At 46.7% G+C, this 17338-nt stretch overlaps 1 protein-coding gene across 1 annotated transcript in view; it reads left to right on the forward strand.

Moving 5' to 3' along the window:
- The first annotated feature begins 2478 nt into the window (after window positions 1–2478).
- GLP2R (glucagon-like peptide 2 receptor) overlaps window positions 2479–17338 on the forward strand; it is a 73265-nt gene continuing 58405 nt past the window's right edge. Inside the window, exons 1-3 of the mRNA XM_011973159.1 lie at window positions 2479–3180; window positions 10723–10810; window positions 12898–13002. Coding sequence (XP_011828549.1) covers window positions 2992–3180; window positions 10723–10810; window positions 12898–13002 — 382 coding nt within the window. The 5' untranslated portion in view covers window positions 2479–2991. The remainder of the gene's footprint in view (window positions 3181–10722; window positions 10811–12897; window positions 13003–17338) is intronic.

Raw genomic sequence — 17338 nt, forward strand, 5'->3', positions numbered from 1 at the left:
TTTTTAATGTGGAGTCTCACTCTGTTGCCCAGGCTGGGGTGCAGTGGCGTGATCTTGGCTCACTGCAACTGCCTCCGGAGTTCAAGCGATTCTCCTGCCTCACCCTCTCGAGTAGCTGGGATTACAGGCATGTGCCACCATGCCTGGCTAATTTTTGTATTTTTAGTAGAGACGGGGTTTCACCATGTTGGTCAGGCTGGCATCTCAACCATTTTTAAGTGCAAAGTTTAGTGGCATTAACTACGCTCACAGTGTTGTGCAACCATCACCACCATCCACCTCCAGAACTCTTTTCATCTTTCATCATCTGTACCCGTCACATAACTCCCATTGCCCTTCCTCCCCCGCTTGGCAGCCACCATTCTTCTCTCTGTCTCTATTAATTTGACTACTCTAGGTGCCTCCTGTAAGTGGATCATACAGTGTCCATCCCTCTGTGACTTGCTTACTTCACTCAGCATCATGTCCTCAAGCTTCATGCATGTCGTGGCATGTGTCAGAATGTCCTTCCTTTTTCAAGGCAGAATAATATTCCCTGTGTTTATTGAATCACATTTTTTTCATCTATTCGGACACCTGCGTTGCTTCCACCTTTTGGCTGTTGTGGAGGGTGCTGATTTTGATGGAAGACCAGGGGCTGTGTGGGTGGCTGTCTTGGTGAGACAGCCTCACCCTTGCCTTTTGCATGGAGCAGGGTCCTCAGTGTTGGATTCTGGAATCAAGTAATCCCAAGGACCTCACAGGCCTGTTTCTTGTTCAGTTCTATGTAGAGAAGGACTACAGAAAACAGATGCTGGTTCCAGGGACCCTGGGCGATGCGAGGTACAGGCAGGCTGCCTCAGGGCCGAGGTGCTGTGCAGAATGGGGAGGGCGGCATGCATCCCACTTGGGTGCAGAGTTCTGAGGCCAGGGGCCTCAGATGCTAGAAGACAGAACCCTGGGCACCATCTCTCAGGCCCTCACTGAAGGGGGCACTGGCAGGAGCAGTGACGCTGAAGATTTTTAGGGAGCTCCTTGGGCAGAGGACACTGATGAAGGAGTGAGGGCAGGAGAAGATTCTGCAGAGCATCCTGAAAACACACAGGCTCTTGATGATGTGTTAGACACCTCCTGAATACCCCCAGACAGAATCTGGAATCTATGTGCCGGGGCTAGACAGTGATACTGAGTTAATATCACTCCATCTATACTTTGCCGCTGGCCAAGTCTGAGCACCTGTGTCCTGCTCTCTCACTGGCCTGGTGGGGTCCCCAGTCTCGAGGGAAGAGGCCTTACCACGTTTCATCGCTAGAGGGCACCCGCCCAATGGGTGGGGAAGTCACGTGTGGCCCCCAACCTTCATCCTTTCAGAAATAAAGGATGTTTTTGAGAAAAAGTTGCAAGAGATGAGACAGAATATTCTTGCAAAGCAGGTATTTTCTTTCAAGACAGACCATCTTCCAGCATGCATCTTGGAAGATGATCTTTCATGAGCACTCACAGAACAGAGTTGCAGCCACATTCAATAACCAAAGTCCATCCCTTCGGTACTTTCTCCCTCTGGGTCTCTCTGCCGTCCCAGAGAGATGACCACATCGATTCCAGAGGTGACACCACTCTGAGTCCATTTCTAGGGCCTTTGTTCTAGTTGAGCATTTCATTGTTAAGGTCTAAAATCTTGCCACATGGAGCTTTTAAGATTTCTAGGGATTTCTATTAAGAAAAGCACGGCTGCTTTTCCCAACTGTTCAGAATTCATTCAGTTGAAAAGTTACCCAGGAGGAGTCCCTATGTTTGACTTGAAGAGGGAAGGAAAAAATAAAACAAAACCAAAACCAAAAACGAAGTGAAAACACGTTCTTCTTGCCTCTTGCTAACTCACTGTTCCATCCAATCAAGATACCTTCCACCTGGGCCTCCAATTTGGGACGCTGGGAGCTGGCCTGGGAGAGGTGGGGTAAGAAGTTCCAAGCAGAGCCTTTCGGAGGCACGGCGATGAGCCTGCTAAGAACTCACCGGAGAGGGCAGGGGCAGGACAGGGTACCTTCCCAAATAGCTCTGCTCAGGCACCTCTGGTCAGAAGACCTGCCTATTACTTGCTGTGTGGCTTTGGGCAAGCCATCCAACCTCTCTGAGCCTCAATGTTTTTCAGCTGTCAGATGAAGAGCTCATCGTATCCTCACGGGGTTATTATGACGCTGAGTGAAATAAGATGGTGGATTAAAAGATGTTGCCAATGCGAGTTGTGGGGAGAGCGCACACCTGTGCTGGATCTATCATCAACTCCATAAAAGGGTCGTCAGGTGGGCTGAGCCACGTGTGCTTAGAACAAGTAGGCATTTAAGACGAGTGAATGTTGGACTTTTCAACACGTTTTGCTATTGTGTAGGCATAACGTAAGCCGCTGATTGGGTTTTTGCTTCATGGCCTGGGTTGGGAGCTGTACTCTCCTGAGCTGAGCAACCATCTCTCCTGCAGTCTCTGCATAAACAGGACCCAAGGAGATTCTGCCTTTGTGGTTAGTCTCAGCCCAGCCTGGACAAGCTTAATGCTCTAGAAAGAAATACCCCGCCTCAGAAAGACACCTGCCTCTAAACTGGCTCGAGGCCCATTGCCTTCTGCCAGCCATTCCTCTGCGGCTCGGACCCCAGCCTGTCTCAGCCCAGCCTTGTGTATTGAGGAGAACCTTCAGGGTGGAGCCCGCTGACCGTCTTGTTCTTTCTCCTTGGCCTGTCGAGGAAGTCCCAGAAAGCACAGCTGACTTAGGGAAGGTCTGGGAAAAATCTCCCTGCTTTTGGGGGGGTAGGGGCGGGGGATGAGCCAGGGCTGAGGAGGAACTCTGAAGACTTTGTAGATTGCTCTCGACCGCCTCAGACACACTCGGCACGGCGTGGAGAGGATTTGTGCAAACATTTCCTCTCTGGACCAGGAGGAATGCAAGAGGAGACAGCCTGCGGTGCATCTTGGACTGCTAGAGAGATGTACCCTCACTTGTGAAGGTGCACGAGGAAGATGAAGCTGGGATCAAGCAGGGCAGGGCCTGGGAGAGGAAGCGCAGGACTCCTGCCTGGCGTCCCCGAGCTGCCCATGGGCATCCCTGCTCCCTGGGGGACCAGTCCTCTCTCCTTACACAGGAAGTGCTCTCTCTGGGCCCCTGGGAGGCCCTTCCTCACCCTGGTCCTGCTGGTTTCCATCAAGCAAGTAAGAGCAGTTCATTATTATTGTTATTATTATTATCGGTTGTGTGTGTTTCCTGATTTTTTTTTTTTTTTTTGAAGAAGCAATTTAGGCCTCATGTAAGCAATCTGGAAAAGAGAAAACAGTATTAAGAATATAATGAGCCACCATAATCCTAGCATTCAAAATCACTGTTCATATTTGGCATATTGTCCTCAAATATTTTCTCTATGCTTTTTTTTTTTTTTTTTTTTTTTTTTAACAACAGCTGGTATTAGGTAGTATAAAACACATTGTATCCTGGTCCCCCCCCACACCCCGCATCATATTATAAGCATTTCCCCACGTCAATGTGAATTCTGCAAATAGCATTTACAATTGCTGCATATATCCTTCTGTTTGTCTTCAGTATTCTCCCAGGTTTGAGTATTTAGGTTGAGCAAATCCATTTTTCTTTTTCCTTTCCTTTCCTTTCCTTTCCTTTCCTTTCTTTTCCTTTTCCTTTTCTTTCCTTTCCCTTCCGTTTCCTTTTTCCTTTCCATTACAAAAATATAGAATGCTAATTGTTTTTTTTTAAATATGATTCAAAGAAGTGAAATGAAAACTACAAATCACTCTACTTCCAACAGCTAGAGATCACCCTCATTCACATTTGGGGGCTTGTACTTCCAGACATTTTTCTGCCATCATTTATGTACAGTTTTTTGTTTGTTTTTTGAGATGGGGTCTCGCTCTGTTGCCCAGGCTGGAGTGCAGTGGTGCAATCTTGACTGACTGCAACCCCCACCTCCCAGGTTCAAGTGATTTTCCTGCCTCAGCCTCCTGAGTAGCTGGGATTACAGTCACCCATCACCACCTGGCTAATTTTTGTATTTTTAGTAGAGACGGGGTTGGCCAGGCTGGTCTCGAACTCCTGACCTCGATCTACCCACCTTGGCCTTCCAAAGTGCTGCGATTACAGCCATAAGCTGCCATACCAGGTCTCCATACAGTTTTTTCTTTTCTTTTTTTTTTCAAAATAAAAAAACAAACACAGGCACATACTGTAAATATTATTTTGTAATCTGCTTTCTTCATAACAAAATACACTAATAACACAACTGACATTATTATGGAGCACTTGCTCTGCACTGGGTTGAGTGCCAGGTGCCCTCCATTCCTCATATTATCTCCTGTGTTCTCAGCAACCCTGTAGTCGGAGGTTCTCTTGTTAATCCCCTTTTACAGATGAGTAAACTGAGTCTCGGAGAAGTTGAGCAACATTCTTCCATGTCAGTAGATGTAGATCCGTGGTATGATATTTAAGGGCTTTAAGGATTTGTTGTAATGTATTTAACTATCCTCTATAGTTGGGCATGCTGGTAGCTTGCTTTATTCTATCCAAGAAGATTAGACCTTCGTCCTCTTTCCAAGTTTCCATTTGGATACCGGGCTATGGGCAGTACAAAAGGATGACGGGAAGGAACCCCAGTTCCACTCGTCTGAGTAAAGAAAGTAGCCTAAGGAATGGCTCAGGCCGGGCACGGTAGCTCACGCCTGTAACTCCAGCACTTTGGGAAGCTGAGGCAGGCAGATCACAAGGTCAGGAGTTCAAGTCCAGCCTGGCCAACATGGTGAAACCCCATGTCTACTAAAAAATGCAAAAATTAGCTGGGCGTGGTGGCACGCACCTGTCATGCCAGCGACTCGGGAGGCTGAGGCAGGAGAATTGCTTGAACCAGGAGGTGGAGGTTGCAGTGAGCCGAGATCACACCATTGCACTCCAGCCAGGGCAGTAGAGTGAGGATCTGTCTAAAAAAAAAGGAATGGCTGTCTTCCTCCTTTGTTCCATGGGCAGGGTGAGTTCCTGTTCATGGTCTTGGAATTCTAAACCCCTCCAGCCCCCATGTAGGGCAGGCTGTGGTACCAGGTCTCATGAGGGTTCACCTCAGGCTTTCTTTGCTGCAAGCCTGGGGCTACAGACACAGATAACCCCTGCCAGATTTCCTACATCCAGGATCCCCTAGAGGCTGCCTTCAAGCCCTCATGGATTGTAAATGTGAGCCCAATGAATGGTTTCATGGAATTCTTGCCATCATGGCAGCCTCTCCCCTAGTGACCAGAACATCCTGAAGGCAGGTGGCCCTGGCCTGCCTCTGGTCCCAGGACTTCAGTCTGTTAGTGGTGGGGCCACTGGTGGGAGACTTGATTCAGAACCTTCATCCTTGCTTCCATTCTCTGGATATCTCATATCAACACTGAGTGAGCGCACCCAGCTTATCGTGTAGTTTTGTTCACAAATGTGAACAATGGCTGACCACATGCCAAGCCCTGAGACAGCACTCGGGATATTATCATAACATGCTTCCTCACACCTCATCTTACTTAATCCTCAACACAAGCCTCTGAGACGCGTGTTATTACTGAGCCCCTTTTACAGATGGGCAAACGAAGCTTCAGAGGAGTTAAATGGTTGCCTGCGATGCTGTAGCTCCTAAGCACTGTGCCTACCCGGGGTGTTTGAAGCCCTGTATGTTTTCTTCTGTAGCATTCTTGGGAGTTGTTGATGTATGAATATTTATGTTAGAAAACGGAATCTGCAGAGCCTCAGGCCGGCTTACCAGGCTGAGAAAGCCACACCTTGGCCCTTTCACTCTGGTATTTTTATAATCAGTAACATGCCCGCTGGCAGCGTCTGCTTCTACTCTCTGCCACCCAGTCTGCGTTTTCAGAGCCTTTCTGGCTGGCTGTCTTCTGGGTGTGTCTGTAATTCTGATGGCCTTACGCTTGGTTCTCCATCTTAACCCCGTATTCCTTTTCTAGATGTTTATGTTACAAGGCTTTGGGAAGACTTTGATGATGAATTCTGCTCATAGCCTCTTTCCCTGCGTGGAATATAAATGACTGTGGTGTGTGTTTTGGCAGGAAGTCTTCAAAAAATTCACTTAATGAGAAATTCTCAGGGATAGTTTAGTTTCTAAATTCAAGCAGGGAAGTAGTGTTATCCCCACGCCATCCTCTCCCACACTCATTTATTTAGCAGTTGCTTTGGCATCAAAAACACAAACTATCTAAGGATTTTTGAGAAGCACATTGTGGCCCTTTTATACATGGATGGCAGGAGGGTAAAATGGTGCATATTTAAAATTTTTAATTTTTTTTTTTTTTGGCGAGGGTAGACAGTTTGACAATCAAAAACCTTTAAAACTATGTGTATTCTGTGACCCAGAAATTCAAATTCAAAGAATTTCTGAGAAAATAAAGATGTGCTCTCAAATGTTCAACTAGGAGGATTTTAATTACAGCATCATTTATATCAGTAAACATCTGAAAACAATATAGACATTCAATGCTAGAGGATTTAAAAACTAAATTATATCACATTTTTTTCATAGACTATTATGCAGCTGTTAAAAGGATGCTTTACTTCATTTATCATTTATTTCTTGAAACGGAAATATATTCACGATATGGGTCTTCTAATGAAACATAAAAGGCTTTGAAACAATATTATTCCCTTTGAAGTTACAATACAAAAGAAAAAATGAATGTGTACAGAAAGAAGAATCTGGAAGTAGATGGTAATTTCTGAGTAATGAGATGATAATTCCACCTTCTCCCCTTTTTGCATAGCTGTGACTTCTATTTCATCTACAGTGAAGTGTATTCCTTCTCTAACAAAGAAAAACAGCTTTATTTAAAGAGAGTCAGTACAAGGATTTCTCTTTCCTTTTCCTCAATCCCTTATGGCCAAGTTCGTTGCTGATGCTGGTTGCCTATGCAAGGGAAGAGAAACCAAGGTCAAGCTGGACTTCTCCAGTTGGAAAAAAAATCACCCGTATATCTTCTTTCCTCATGACTTTGGGAATCTGGCTGTGATTGAACTTGGATGTACCTCTTGTGTTTTTTATGTCTTTAGGGCAAGGACTGGGAAGACAGTCTGAGTTTGTCCAGCTCCCCTAGACTGACAAAATTCCATACTTCTTAGTTTTAGTTTGTTTTTCTGCTTTTGGTTATGGCTATTGGCCATGGCAAAGAATGGAGGATAGGGGAACATTACACCAGAGACTGATTTTATTGTCTCTTCCTTAATCAGGTCCCGGGGAGGTCCCTAGGGCCATAAATAGTACTGTGTCCCCCACTGGATCTTACATTGATGACCTGAAGGATTCTAGAGGCTAATTATTTGTTTGGCAACTCATCTGCTAAATTTGTAAAAATGATTTAGAGTCAGTTACGGTGCCATTAAAGATGTTTACATCTTTAAACAATATGTTAATAACTTACATGCTTCCCCTTGGGCCATAACTCAGAGAGATATATTAATAGAGATTCCAAACTCATAGGAAACTGAAATCAAGGGATAAATGCCAATTATTGTACCATTATTATTACTTATTGGATAATTGCATGGTTCTCAAACTGTGTGCTTGTATACCCGAGGGCACCACTGTGAACTCACAGGGGTGCTATGAGATACTTTAATTTTTCAAGGGAAGTACAGTGATATGTAGCATTTTCCAGACACCGTGCAAACTACTAGCTCAAGGTATTCATGGTGTTAATATTAGATCTCACCTCCTCCCTTTTGATGATGTTGTTTCTTTGCAAAGCTGGGTTTTCCACAGGTCCTGTGATTAAAAACCAAGTAGTGCACAAAAATCAGTGTGGAACAGGAAATAAAGGTGGTGGCATCCGATCTGATCCTAAAGCTTGAGAAGTTGTGCAATGCACAGCAGGCACTAAGCTGTTAAGGCATAAATATTTATTAAGTTGTTTGGACTTACTTACTTAATGAGTGGGGCTTTAGATATATCTTTTGGCCTGGAAGTACTGTGGAAAAATTACTGAGTCAATAAGTTTGGGAACTGCTGGTCTAATGACCACACTAGCTCTTCGTCAAAAAGTTGGCTGTGTGATGTTGCTGCACTCCCTACTGGTATACCAGTCCTACCTCATTCTTTTGGGATAACCCTAAGTCTACCTGGCCCTAGAAAGCATTTGAGTTTGTTGCCCCTTGTGAGAAGAGAGAAAACCTTAAAGCCAACTGATTAACTGGGCGATCTTAGCTCAGATCATTTATTGAACCCTTCCTCATCCTCCATCCCACAACTGAGCCTCTGAAAATGGACAGCAAGAGCATTAACTCCCGCCCTGTGCTGGGGGCTTGTATTCAGAGATGAAAGACACATCTCAGTCCTCAAGGAGCTTATGCAGTAGGGAGGAAGATGGATAAGTGGCCCACCAATGACACTGCGGTGTGATGGGCCATAGGGATCGGTCATGCAGGGGAAGGGTGACAAGCTCAAGACTCAGGGAGACAGGTGGTTAAGTATGGCCAAGGGTCTCTGGGCTTGAGTTGGGCTTTGAAGGATGAATAGGAGTTCACCAGGGGAAAATGAGGGCAGAAGCGAGTGCCAGTGGGAAGTGCAAGGATGAGAGGTCATGAAGGAGCACGACTTGGGACAAGGATGGCTGAGAGGCTAAATCCTGAGGCCACAGGCCTTAAGTAAAAGACTGTAGGCAGGAGAGCCCTGGCCTTAGCTCTGTCCTGTTCTCCTGTCACTGTGGAACAGTGTGGAGGGTGGAGGGTGGCCCCAGGCCAGAGGAGGAAAGGAAAGACAGGTTTGGACAGGAGAGACGTTAAGGAGGTGGGGTCGATGGAACCTGGACAAGGGAAAGGAAATTGCCGTGGACGACTCCTAGTTTCAGGTTTGTAATGGAGAGAACTGAGCCACACAGGGCAGAAGCTCGTAGGGAAGCCAAGGACGACAGACCAGAATGCCCTTGGCCTTGCATGCCAGCCAGTTATATAGCTTTCATCTCTGGAGCAGATTCTAAGTCCTTTTTAGGGCAGGGGCTCTGTCTCCCTCATCTCTGTATCCTAATTCCTCCTTAACACAAGGCCTGGCCCACAATAGGTGCCTGATGAACAACAGAAGAGAAAGTCCTTTTTAAAATCAAACGAAGGCCAGGCATGGTGGCCTTTGAGAGGCCAAGGCAGGAGGATCATTTGAGCCCAGGAATTTGAGACCAGCGAAATCCTATCTCTACAAAAAATACAAAAATTAGGGCCGGGCGCGGTGGCTAACGCCTGTAATCCCAGCACTTTGGGAGGCTGAGGAGGGCAGATCACAAGGTCAGGAGTTCGAGACCAGCCTGACCAACATGGTGAAACCGTGTCTCTACTAAAAATACAAAAATTAGCCGAGTGTGGTGGTGCATGCCTGTATTTCACCCACTCAGGAGGTGAGGCAGGAGAATCCCTTGAACCCAGGAGGCGGAGGTGGCAGTGAGCCGAGATCACGCCACTGCACTCCAGCCTGGGCGACAGAGGGAGACTCCATCTAAACAACAACAATAACAACAACAAAAATTAGCCAAGCATGGTGGCGTGTGCCTGTAGTCCCAGCTACTCAGGATGCTGAGATTCAAGGATCACTTGAGCCTGGGAGGCAGGGGTTGCAGTGAGCCGAGATTGTCCTACCACACTCCAGCCTGGGCAACAGAGTGAGGAGACCCTGTCTCAAAAAAGTAAATAAATAAAAGTGAAATAAAAAGAAGTGGTTCAGGTACACAAGTAGAAGCTGTGACACAGCCCAGTCATCTGGAAAGCCCAAAACGTGCTGTATTTCCAAGATTCAATGGCATGAAATAGTTAATGTCAGAAAGGAAAAAATCCCAAGTCCTCAGTAGCTTAAGTGTCTCAGACACTTCTCTTTGTACTGAACCCACTTCCAAATTGACTTCTCAAGAATAGATACGGGCCAGGTGCGGTTGCTCGTGCCTGTAATCCCAGCACTTTGGGAGTTAGGCGGGCAGATCACGAGGTCAGGAGATCGAGCTCATCCTGGCCAACATGGCGAAACCCCATCTCTACTAAAAATATGAAAAAAATTAGCTGAGCATGGTGGTGTGCACCTGTAGTCCCAACTACTCGGGGAGGCTGAGGCAGGAGAACCGCTTGAACCCAGGGGGCCGAGGTTGCAGTGAGTCAAGATCGCGCCACTGCACTCCAGCCTGGTAACAGATTGAGACTCCGTCTAAAAAAAAAGAAAAAGAAAAGAAAAGATCCTATAATCTGAGCAGAAAAAATCATGGTCACCTCCAGAGCAGAGAATCTGTCTACTCAGAACCTTTGACATGGGACCTGCAGATACCTGGGTGATGCAGGTTCCAGCAATTATCTGGCCCTTCTGTCACATTGTTGCGTCTTAGTGTGATGCGTCTCTCTTTGGGATCTACATAGTCTTAGAACGTGCAACTATTCATGTGGGAGGATGCAAAAGTTTAGGATAAGAATATTGTGTACTCTTGAAATGTCAACCTCACTTAAAGGTTTTTAAATTTTTTTCATATTTGTATTAAAGCCAATACGATTAGATTATGGAGTGAATGTAAAATTTGTATATACTCTTAAGATAGAACATAAGATGCCGAAGAAAGGCTGTTTCTTTGCTGTGGGCCACTGTGGGCACTTCAGTGGGAAGGCTGGAGAATCATAGTGTGAGGTGACAACAAGGCCACATCTGTACTTGGGGTGTGTACTTGGGGTCACTGGGAGTGACCATGTTTTTGTTTGCTCAGGTTACAGGATCCCTCCTTGAGGAAACGACTCGGAAGTGGGCTCAGTACAAACAGGCGTGTCTGAGAGACTTACTCAAGGAACCTTCTGGTAAGCATGTGTATTAGTTATCCATGGCTGTGTAACAAATTGTCCCAAAGCTTAGTGGTTCAAAACAGGAACCAGCCATTTATTACCTCTCATAGTTTCTGTGGGTGAGGAATTTAGACAGGGCACACTGGGGATGGCTTGTTTCTGCTCTGTAATGTCTGGAGTTTAGCTGGCAGACTCCCATGACCTCTACAGTTGACCGGGGCTTCCATACAGCATGATGGTGGGGTCTTAAGGGCCTGCCTAACCAAAGACTTTCATGCCTTGGCCTTGAAAGTCATACAAGATCACTTCGGCCATGTTCAACTGGTCAGACAGCTACAAAGCTCTACCTAGGCTAAAGGAGCAGAAACACAGACCCCATGCCCCATTGTAAGGAAACATATGAAACCAGATGTATGTGGATGTGACCATCTTTGATAAAAGCCATCTGCCATGGCACACTCATCACCTGATCACATGACACGATTAGCTGCTGTATATTAGCCTGGGAATCTGTTAAAGGAATGGGGGTGGGGGGTGCCCCATCTCCCAGGGCGTTAACTAAATCTGAAGAGTAACATTTCTCTTATCCAAGGCGACACTAAGTTCAGAACATTCTAGCAAATATGTAATAGTTGTCTGCAGGCTGACTCTTTGGGTGCAGCCACGTGCACTATGCCATCTCCAAAGGAAAAAAAGAAGAAAGTATCTTGGCCCATTGCCTCTGAGCCCACTGAGGACAATCCCCAGCTCTGGCTTCTTTCAGATCATTTAATTCAGACGCCTTGAGATTGACAGGACACTGAACTCTCCCTTTCTTCACCCAAAGGCAGTCCCAGGCTTCAAGCCCTTGTCAGCTCCCTCTGAAGACCTCATGGGTCCGGGCAGGTTGTAGTCAAACCTTGAGGTCAGCTGCAGGAATCACCTCTCATTTTGGAGAACGCTGCTTTCTGAGGTCAAGGTAAGGCAGGCCTTCATCCAGAGCCATGCCATGCACAGCTCAGGTGAGCACTGCCTTACCAGGTGCTGACACCTGGCAGCCAGGTCGATACAGTGTCCCAAGCCAGCTCATAACACATGGTGTTTCTCGGGTTTCAATGCCAGGAACCTGGCCTTTTTTTTTTTTTGAGACGGAGTATCACTCTGTCACCCAGCTAGAGTACGGTGGTGTGATCTCAGCTCACTGCAACCTCCAACTCGCGGGTTCAAGCGATTCTCCTGCCTCAGCCTCCCGAGTAGCTGGGATTACAGGCACACGCCACCACGCCCAGCTAATTTTTGTATTTTTAGTAGAGATGGGGTTTCACCATGTTGGCCAGGATGGTCTTGATCCCCTGACCCCGTGATCTGGAAACCTGGCCATTTTAGCCTAATAGGGAGCAGATGGTGGGGAATGGTGCTCAGCTTCCAGGACGTCAGGAGCTTACAATATTAGAAGTTTGGGACCTAGTCTGAAATACTTCCATTTGATTCCGGGAGGCCCATAATACAGAGTTTTAAGATTGTTGCTTCCTGTTGCCAAACGCCAGGGTAAATCATCCCCTGAGGTGGTCCAAATATCTAATAATGATCATTGAATTAGTGCTCAAATGGAGAGAGATGACTATACAGTACTTGTATTGGATCTGTGTGACCAAGGACCTTGAGTTTATAGATCCCCTCATTCTGCTGGTCTTTTTGCACATTCACAGAGTAAATGTATCCTGGGATCTAACTGGTGAAGATTTGATGATTATTTAGCTGATTGTGGAACATAAGGGACCGGCTGAGCCTCCAAGTATCCTCCTGTCCCCAAGTTTCTGTGAAAGTTTAGTTCATGTCAAATAAAGTAAAATCGGTATCATGTGTACATTGACGTAATTGACCAGAAGTCAAGTTGGGCAGACAAATGCACGTTGTGTGGGGCTGCATTCAGCATTCCTGTGGTCCCCAAATCATTCCCCATCCTTGATTCATCTAGAGAGTGGGCCACCCATGCTGGTTTCTGCACAGGTTACAACAGCTTCCAGTGCCAGGAAGGTGGGCTCCCATGGTACCTCTGCCTCCATCAGTGGCATCCCTGTGTGGAAACACCGATGTTCATCAGACCCTTCTTCTCTCTATAGGCGTATTTTGTAATGGGACGTTTGATCAGTACGTATGTTGGCCTCATTCTTCTCCTGGAAATGTCTCTGTACCCTGCCCTTCATACTTACCTTGGTGGAGTGAAGGTAATAAGTCTTGTTTTTATCAATTTACCCCAACCAAGTACTTTTCTCAAATCCTCTTTCCCCACAAACAGTCCCCGTCTAAGCTCTCAGGAATACCTCTTCCTTCTCTTCTGTAATTCTTCTATTCTGGATGTTCCATTTATTTTTATGTATGTATGTATATATTTATTTTTGTGGTTACATAGTAGGTGTATATATTTGTGCGGTACATGAGATGTTTTGTTACAGGCATGCAATGTGAATAGGCATGGAGAATGGGATATCCATCTCCTCAAGCATTTATCTTTTCAGTTACAAACAATCCAATTACACTCCTTAAGTTATTTAAAAATGTACGATTAAGTTATTATTATTATTATTACATATATATTTTTTGAGATGGAGTCTCGCTCTGTTGCCCAGGCTGGAGTGAAGTGGCATAATCTCAGCTCATTGCAACCTTTGCCTCCCAAATTCAAGCCATTCTCCTGCCTCACCCTCCCGAGTAGCTGGGACTACAGGCGCCCGCACTCAGCTAATTTTTTTGTATTTTTAGTAGAGACGGGATTTCACCATGTTAGCCAGGCTGGTCTCAATCTCCTGACCTCAGGTGATCCGCCTGCCTCGGCCTCCCAAATTGCTGGGATTACAGGCATGAGCACCGTGCCTGGCCAATGAAGTTACTATTGATGATCGTAACCAGTTGTGCTATCAAATAGTAGGTCTTATTCATTCTTTCTATTTTTTGTACCCCTTATCCCTCCCAGCCACCCACTACCCTTCCCAACCTCTGGCAACCATCCTTCTACTCTCTATGTCCATGAGTTCAATTGTTTTGATTTTTAGATCTTACAAATAAGTAGCTCTCCTACTTCAAAGCTTCTAGAGTACAGATCCAACAGCCACTAAATTTGGCTTCTGTTGGGGAGAGAATGGCCACTGTCATGGAGAGGAGAAACAGGTGAGGGAGAAAGATTGGGATGCTAACCTCCACACAATTTTTGACTTGTTCGATGGGGAGGAAGGATTTTCAAAGTACCCTCTGCATTCACATCGAAGGGAGGTGCCAATGGGTTAGTGCTTTTAACTCCCGTGGGACTTGGATGGAGAATTTCACCACTTAGCTTGCTCTGATCCTGTTTCAAGGAAATAAACATGACTTAGATACCCCAGATAACATCCCATCCCTACCAGCCCCAGAAGCCCGACCTCTTCGTTATTTTATTCCGGAAGAGGAGGGAGGTGATTACTGGTTAGATTCCTGTTGCCTTTGACCACAGACCACCGACAAATATAAGGACAACTAAAAGTGTTCTCAGGAAACGTAAGTGGTTACAAAGCTCCAGGCAAAACGAGGTGAGAACCAGCTTCTGAGAGGGTGAGATGTATTTTCGTATTTAATTTCAGCCCCATTAATCATCCCATCGTGCAACTTTGGTTTCAATGTTTTGAGCCTCTGGAGCAGAGAGAGAGAGTGTTTAGAAGGAAGATCCATTTCTGGGTGGGAGAGTTACTGACCTATTTTATGGAAGTGTTCTCTGATGAAATCCAGTTGGAATCAGCCCACGAAGCATGAGAATGTGAGATTTTAGGGGGGGTGGAAGAGATAACTCGCTGGATCGGAGGGCTCTTAATGACTCAGGCACAGTCCCCCTGGGAACAGCTGAGTGAGGGGAAAGAGCACTGGGTGTGGAGTCAGGAGCCCCGAGGTCAGACCCAGTCCCTCTATTTTACACTTTTGGAGACTTTGGGCAAATTCCCACAGCCCTCTGAGCTTCCGCTTCCTCATCTATGAAAGGAAGGAGACTTGCTAATTCTGAAGGTCACTCTGAGGAGTAAACGAGAAGGCACTCACAGGGCACGTCGCAGAGCCGCCGCTCGGTCCGTGGGAGCTGAAGCTGAGTCCAGGAAGGAGCCCCTTGGATTCCTTCAAGTCTTGAGGCCCCAAACACCCAGACTCTTCAGTAGCACGTGGAGCCGATCCCCACTTCTCTGCTCACTGTCTACCTGTCCCTCTCTGCTCACTGTCTACCTGTCCCTCTCTGCTCACTGTCTACCTGTCCCTTTCCAAGAGCTAAAAACACAGATCCATTCCACTGTAAGAGAAAATCAAGTGTTCAAAAAGTCACATTTACAAAGAAGTTAAATTAAAGGCTCTTTAAAAAAAAATAGGTTGTGGGCTTCTGGAATGTGAAGGCAGTGTGATTTGCAAAAGGTAGGAAGTTACTCTTCCACCTGCCATTCTGTGGACTAAACCTTTAGAATCCAAATGGATCCCTGCAGCAAAAAGAGAATGTGGAGACCATGGAAGGGCGCAGAGAAGCACTTGTGCAAATGCACAGAGTGGAGGAGACAGTCCTTGTGAGATGGTAGAGAGAGAAATGAGCATGGTCATATCAGAAGAGGGAGCGCATGGTCATATCAGAAGAGGGAGCGCCTAGTCCCAGCTACTCGGGAGGCTGAGGCAGGAGAATGGCGTGAACCCGGGAGGCGGAGCTTGCAGTGAGATGAGATTGGCCACTGAGTGCCTGATGGCAAACAGAAGCTGTAACTGATGACTGAGGCTGGGGGCTGATGACGAAGGTAACTGGGTGTTAGTCACTAGGGTTTCAAACTCTTTTCTGTAGAGGAGGATTATGTGGAGCCCCAGAAGGTGTTAAGGCATAAAAATGGAGCTCAAGTTGTAGTCTGGGAGAATGACGTTGAGCGCATGTAGCTATTGGACCGAGAAATGGAGGAAGCAGGGAGGAGAGTGGCGAGACTACTATAGTGTCCCAGAAAACATCATGCTAAGGGTCTGGATTCGGCCAAGGGCAAGAGGGCGGAGAGAAGGAGAAAGATTAAAGAAAAGTGTTGGAGGTGGAATGCTCAAGACTTGTCATCAATTGGAGTAGAAACTGAGGGACAGAAAGAAGTAGAAAATGGAGGAGAGGAAAACAAACTCCTCTTCCTTCTCCTCCTCCTTCTCCCCTTCTCTTCCCCATCTAAGGAATGGTCTCAGGGTCCACCTGGCCCCACCCAAGCCCACATCTCAACCAGTGGGTAGCCAGGTCCTCTGGCTCCTCCTCTCCTCCATCCCTCACTGCTGTGGGCTCACCAGCACCCTCTGCTGCTTTTCCATGGCCTCCTCATGAGTCCTTGCCTCACATCTGGCCCCCTCTAGGCACCTTTGGAAAAGCTTTCTAAAATATCATTCATATTCTGTCTCCCCCTCGCATACAAGACCCCCTGCTGCCTGACCCCGCCGACCTCGCTAGCACTCTCCCCCACGTTCAGGGTTCTCTGCACTTCAGCCCAGTGAGCAACTCCCAGGCTCTGCACCTGGTCCAGCTCTTGCCACTCAGTACCTCGGCTCGCATACCTGCCCAGGAGGCCTCCTCACAGGCTCTGGCCATGCTCCTCTGCCTATAAAGCCCCTTGCAATTCTCAGCTCCATCCTTTCCTCCTTCTAGAAGGTTTTTCAGACCTCACCCCTCAACTACAGACCTCTCCTCTCTGCGGCCTCTTTTTTTTTTTTTTTTTTTTGGAAACAGAGTCTTGCTCTATTGCCCAGGCTGAGTGCACCAATCTTGACTCACTGCAACCTCTGCCTCCTGGGTTCAAACAGTTCTCCTGACTCAGCCTCCCCAGTAGCTGGGATTATAGGTGTGTACCACCGTACCCAGCTAATCTGTGTATTTGTAATAGAGACAGGGTTTCACTATGTTGGCCAGGCTGGTCTCAAACTCCTGACCTCGTGATCCTCCCGCCTTGGCCTCCCGAAGTGCTGGCAATACAGGTGTGAGCAACCACGCCCGGCCTCTGAGGCCTTTTCTATACCTGTGCAGTCTTCTATCTTAGCATTTATAATCGTTTACGGCGATTTTTCTTTGCACTCCCCCAGCCAGAGCTGAACCCTCTTCATATGTTTGCGTTCCCAGCACAAAGCGTTGTGGTTAGCACAGACAATGCAAGTGTCAAGAGACATTCTTGCCATTCACTCATTCAACTAATACGTATTAAGCACCTGTTGTATGCCATGCATTATTTTTAAGTGCTTGGGATATATTAGTGACAAAAACCAAGTCAGATCTCCTCATGGGGCTCACATTCTCACAGGAGAGACAGACAGTTATCAATAAGCATCGTAAATAAGTGCAGACGATGTTTGAATGTGATCTGTGTTAAACAAGATGGGGAAGAGATGGGAAGGTTGGAGTGGGGTGATGGGTCGCAGCTGTAAACTGGATAGTTAAGGAAGTCTTCGACGGCAAGGTGACATTTTGGTGAAGATGTAAAGAAGGTAAAGGTTTTAGAGGAAGAGTGTTCAGGATGGAAGGAGACAGCAGGTCAGTGGCTCTATATGGGGACCATGGCT

The sequence above is a fragment of the Mandrillus leucophaeus genome, unplaced genomic scaffold (assembly GCF_000951045.1).
Source record: "Mandrillus leucophaeus isolate KB7577 unplaced genomic scaffold, Mleu.le_1.0 Scaffold135, whole genome shotgun sequence".
Taxonomy (NCBI): Eukaryota; Metazoa; Chordata; class Mammalia; order Primates; family Cercopithecidae; genus Mandrillus; species Mandrillus leucophaeus.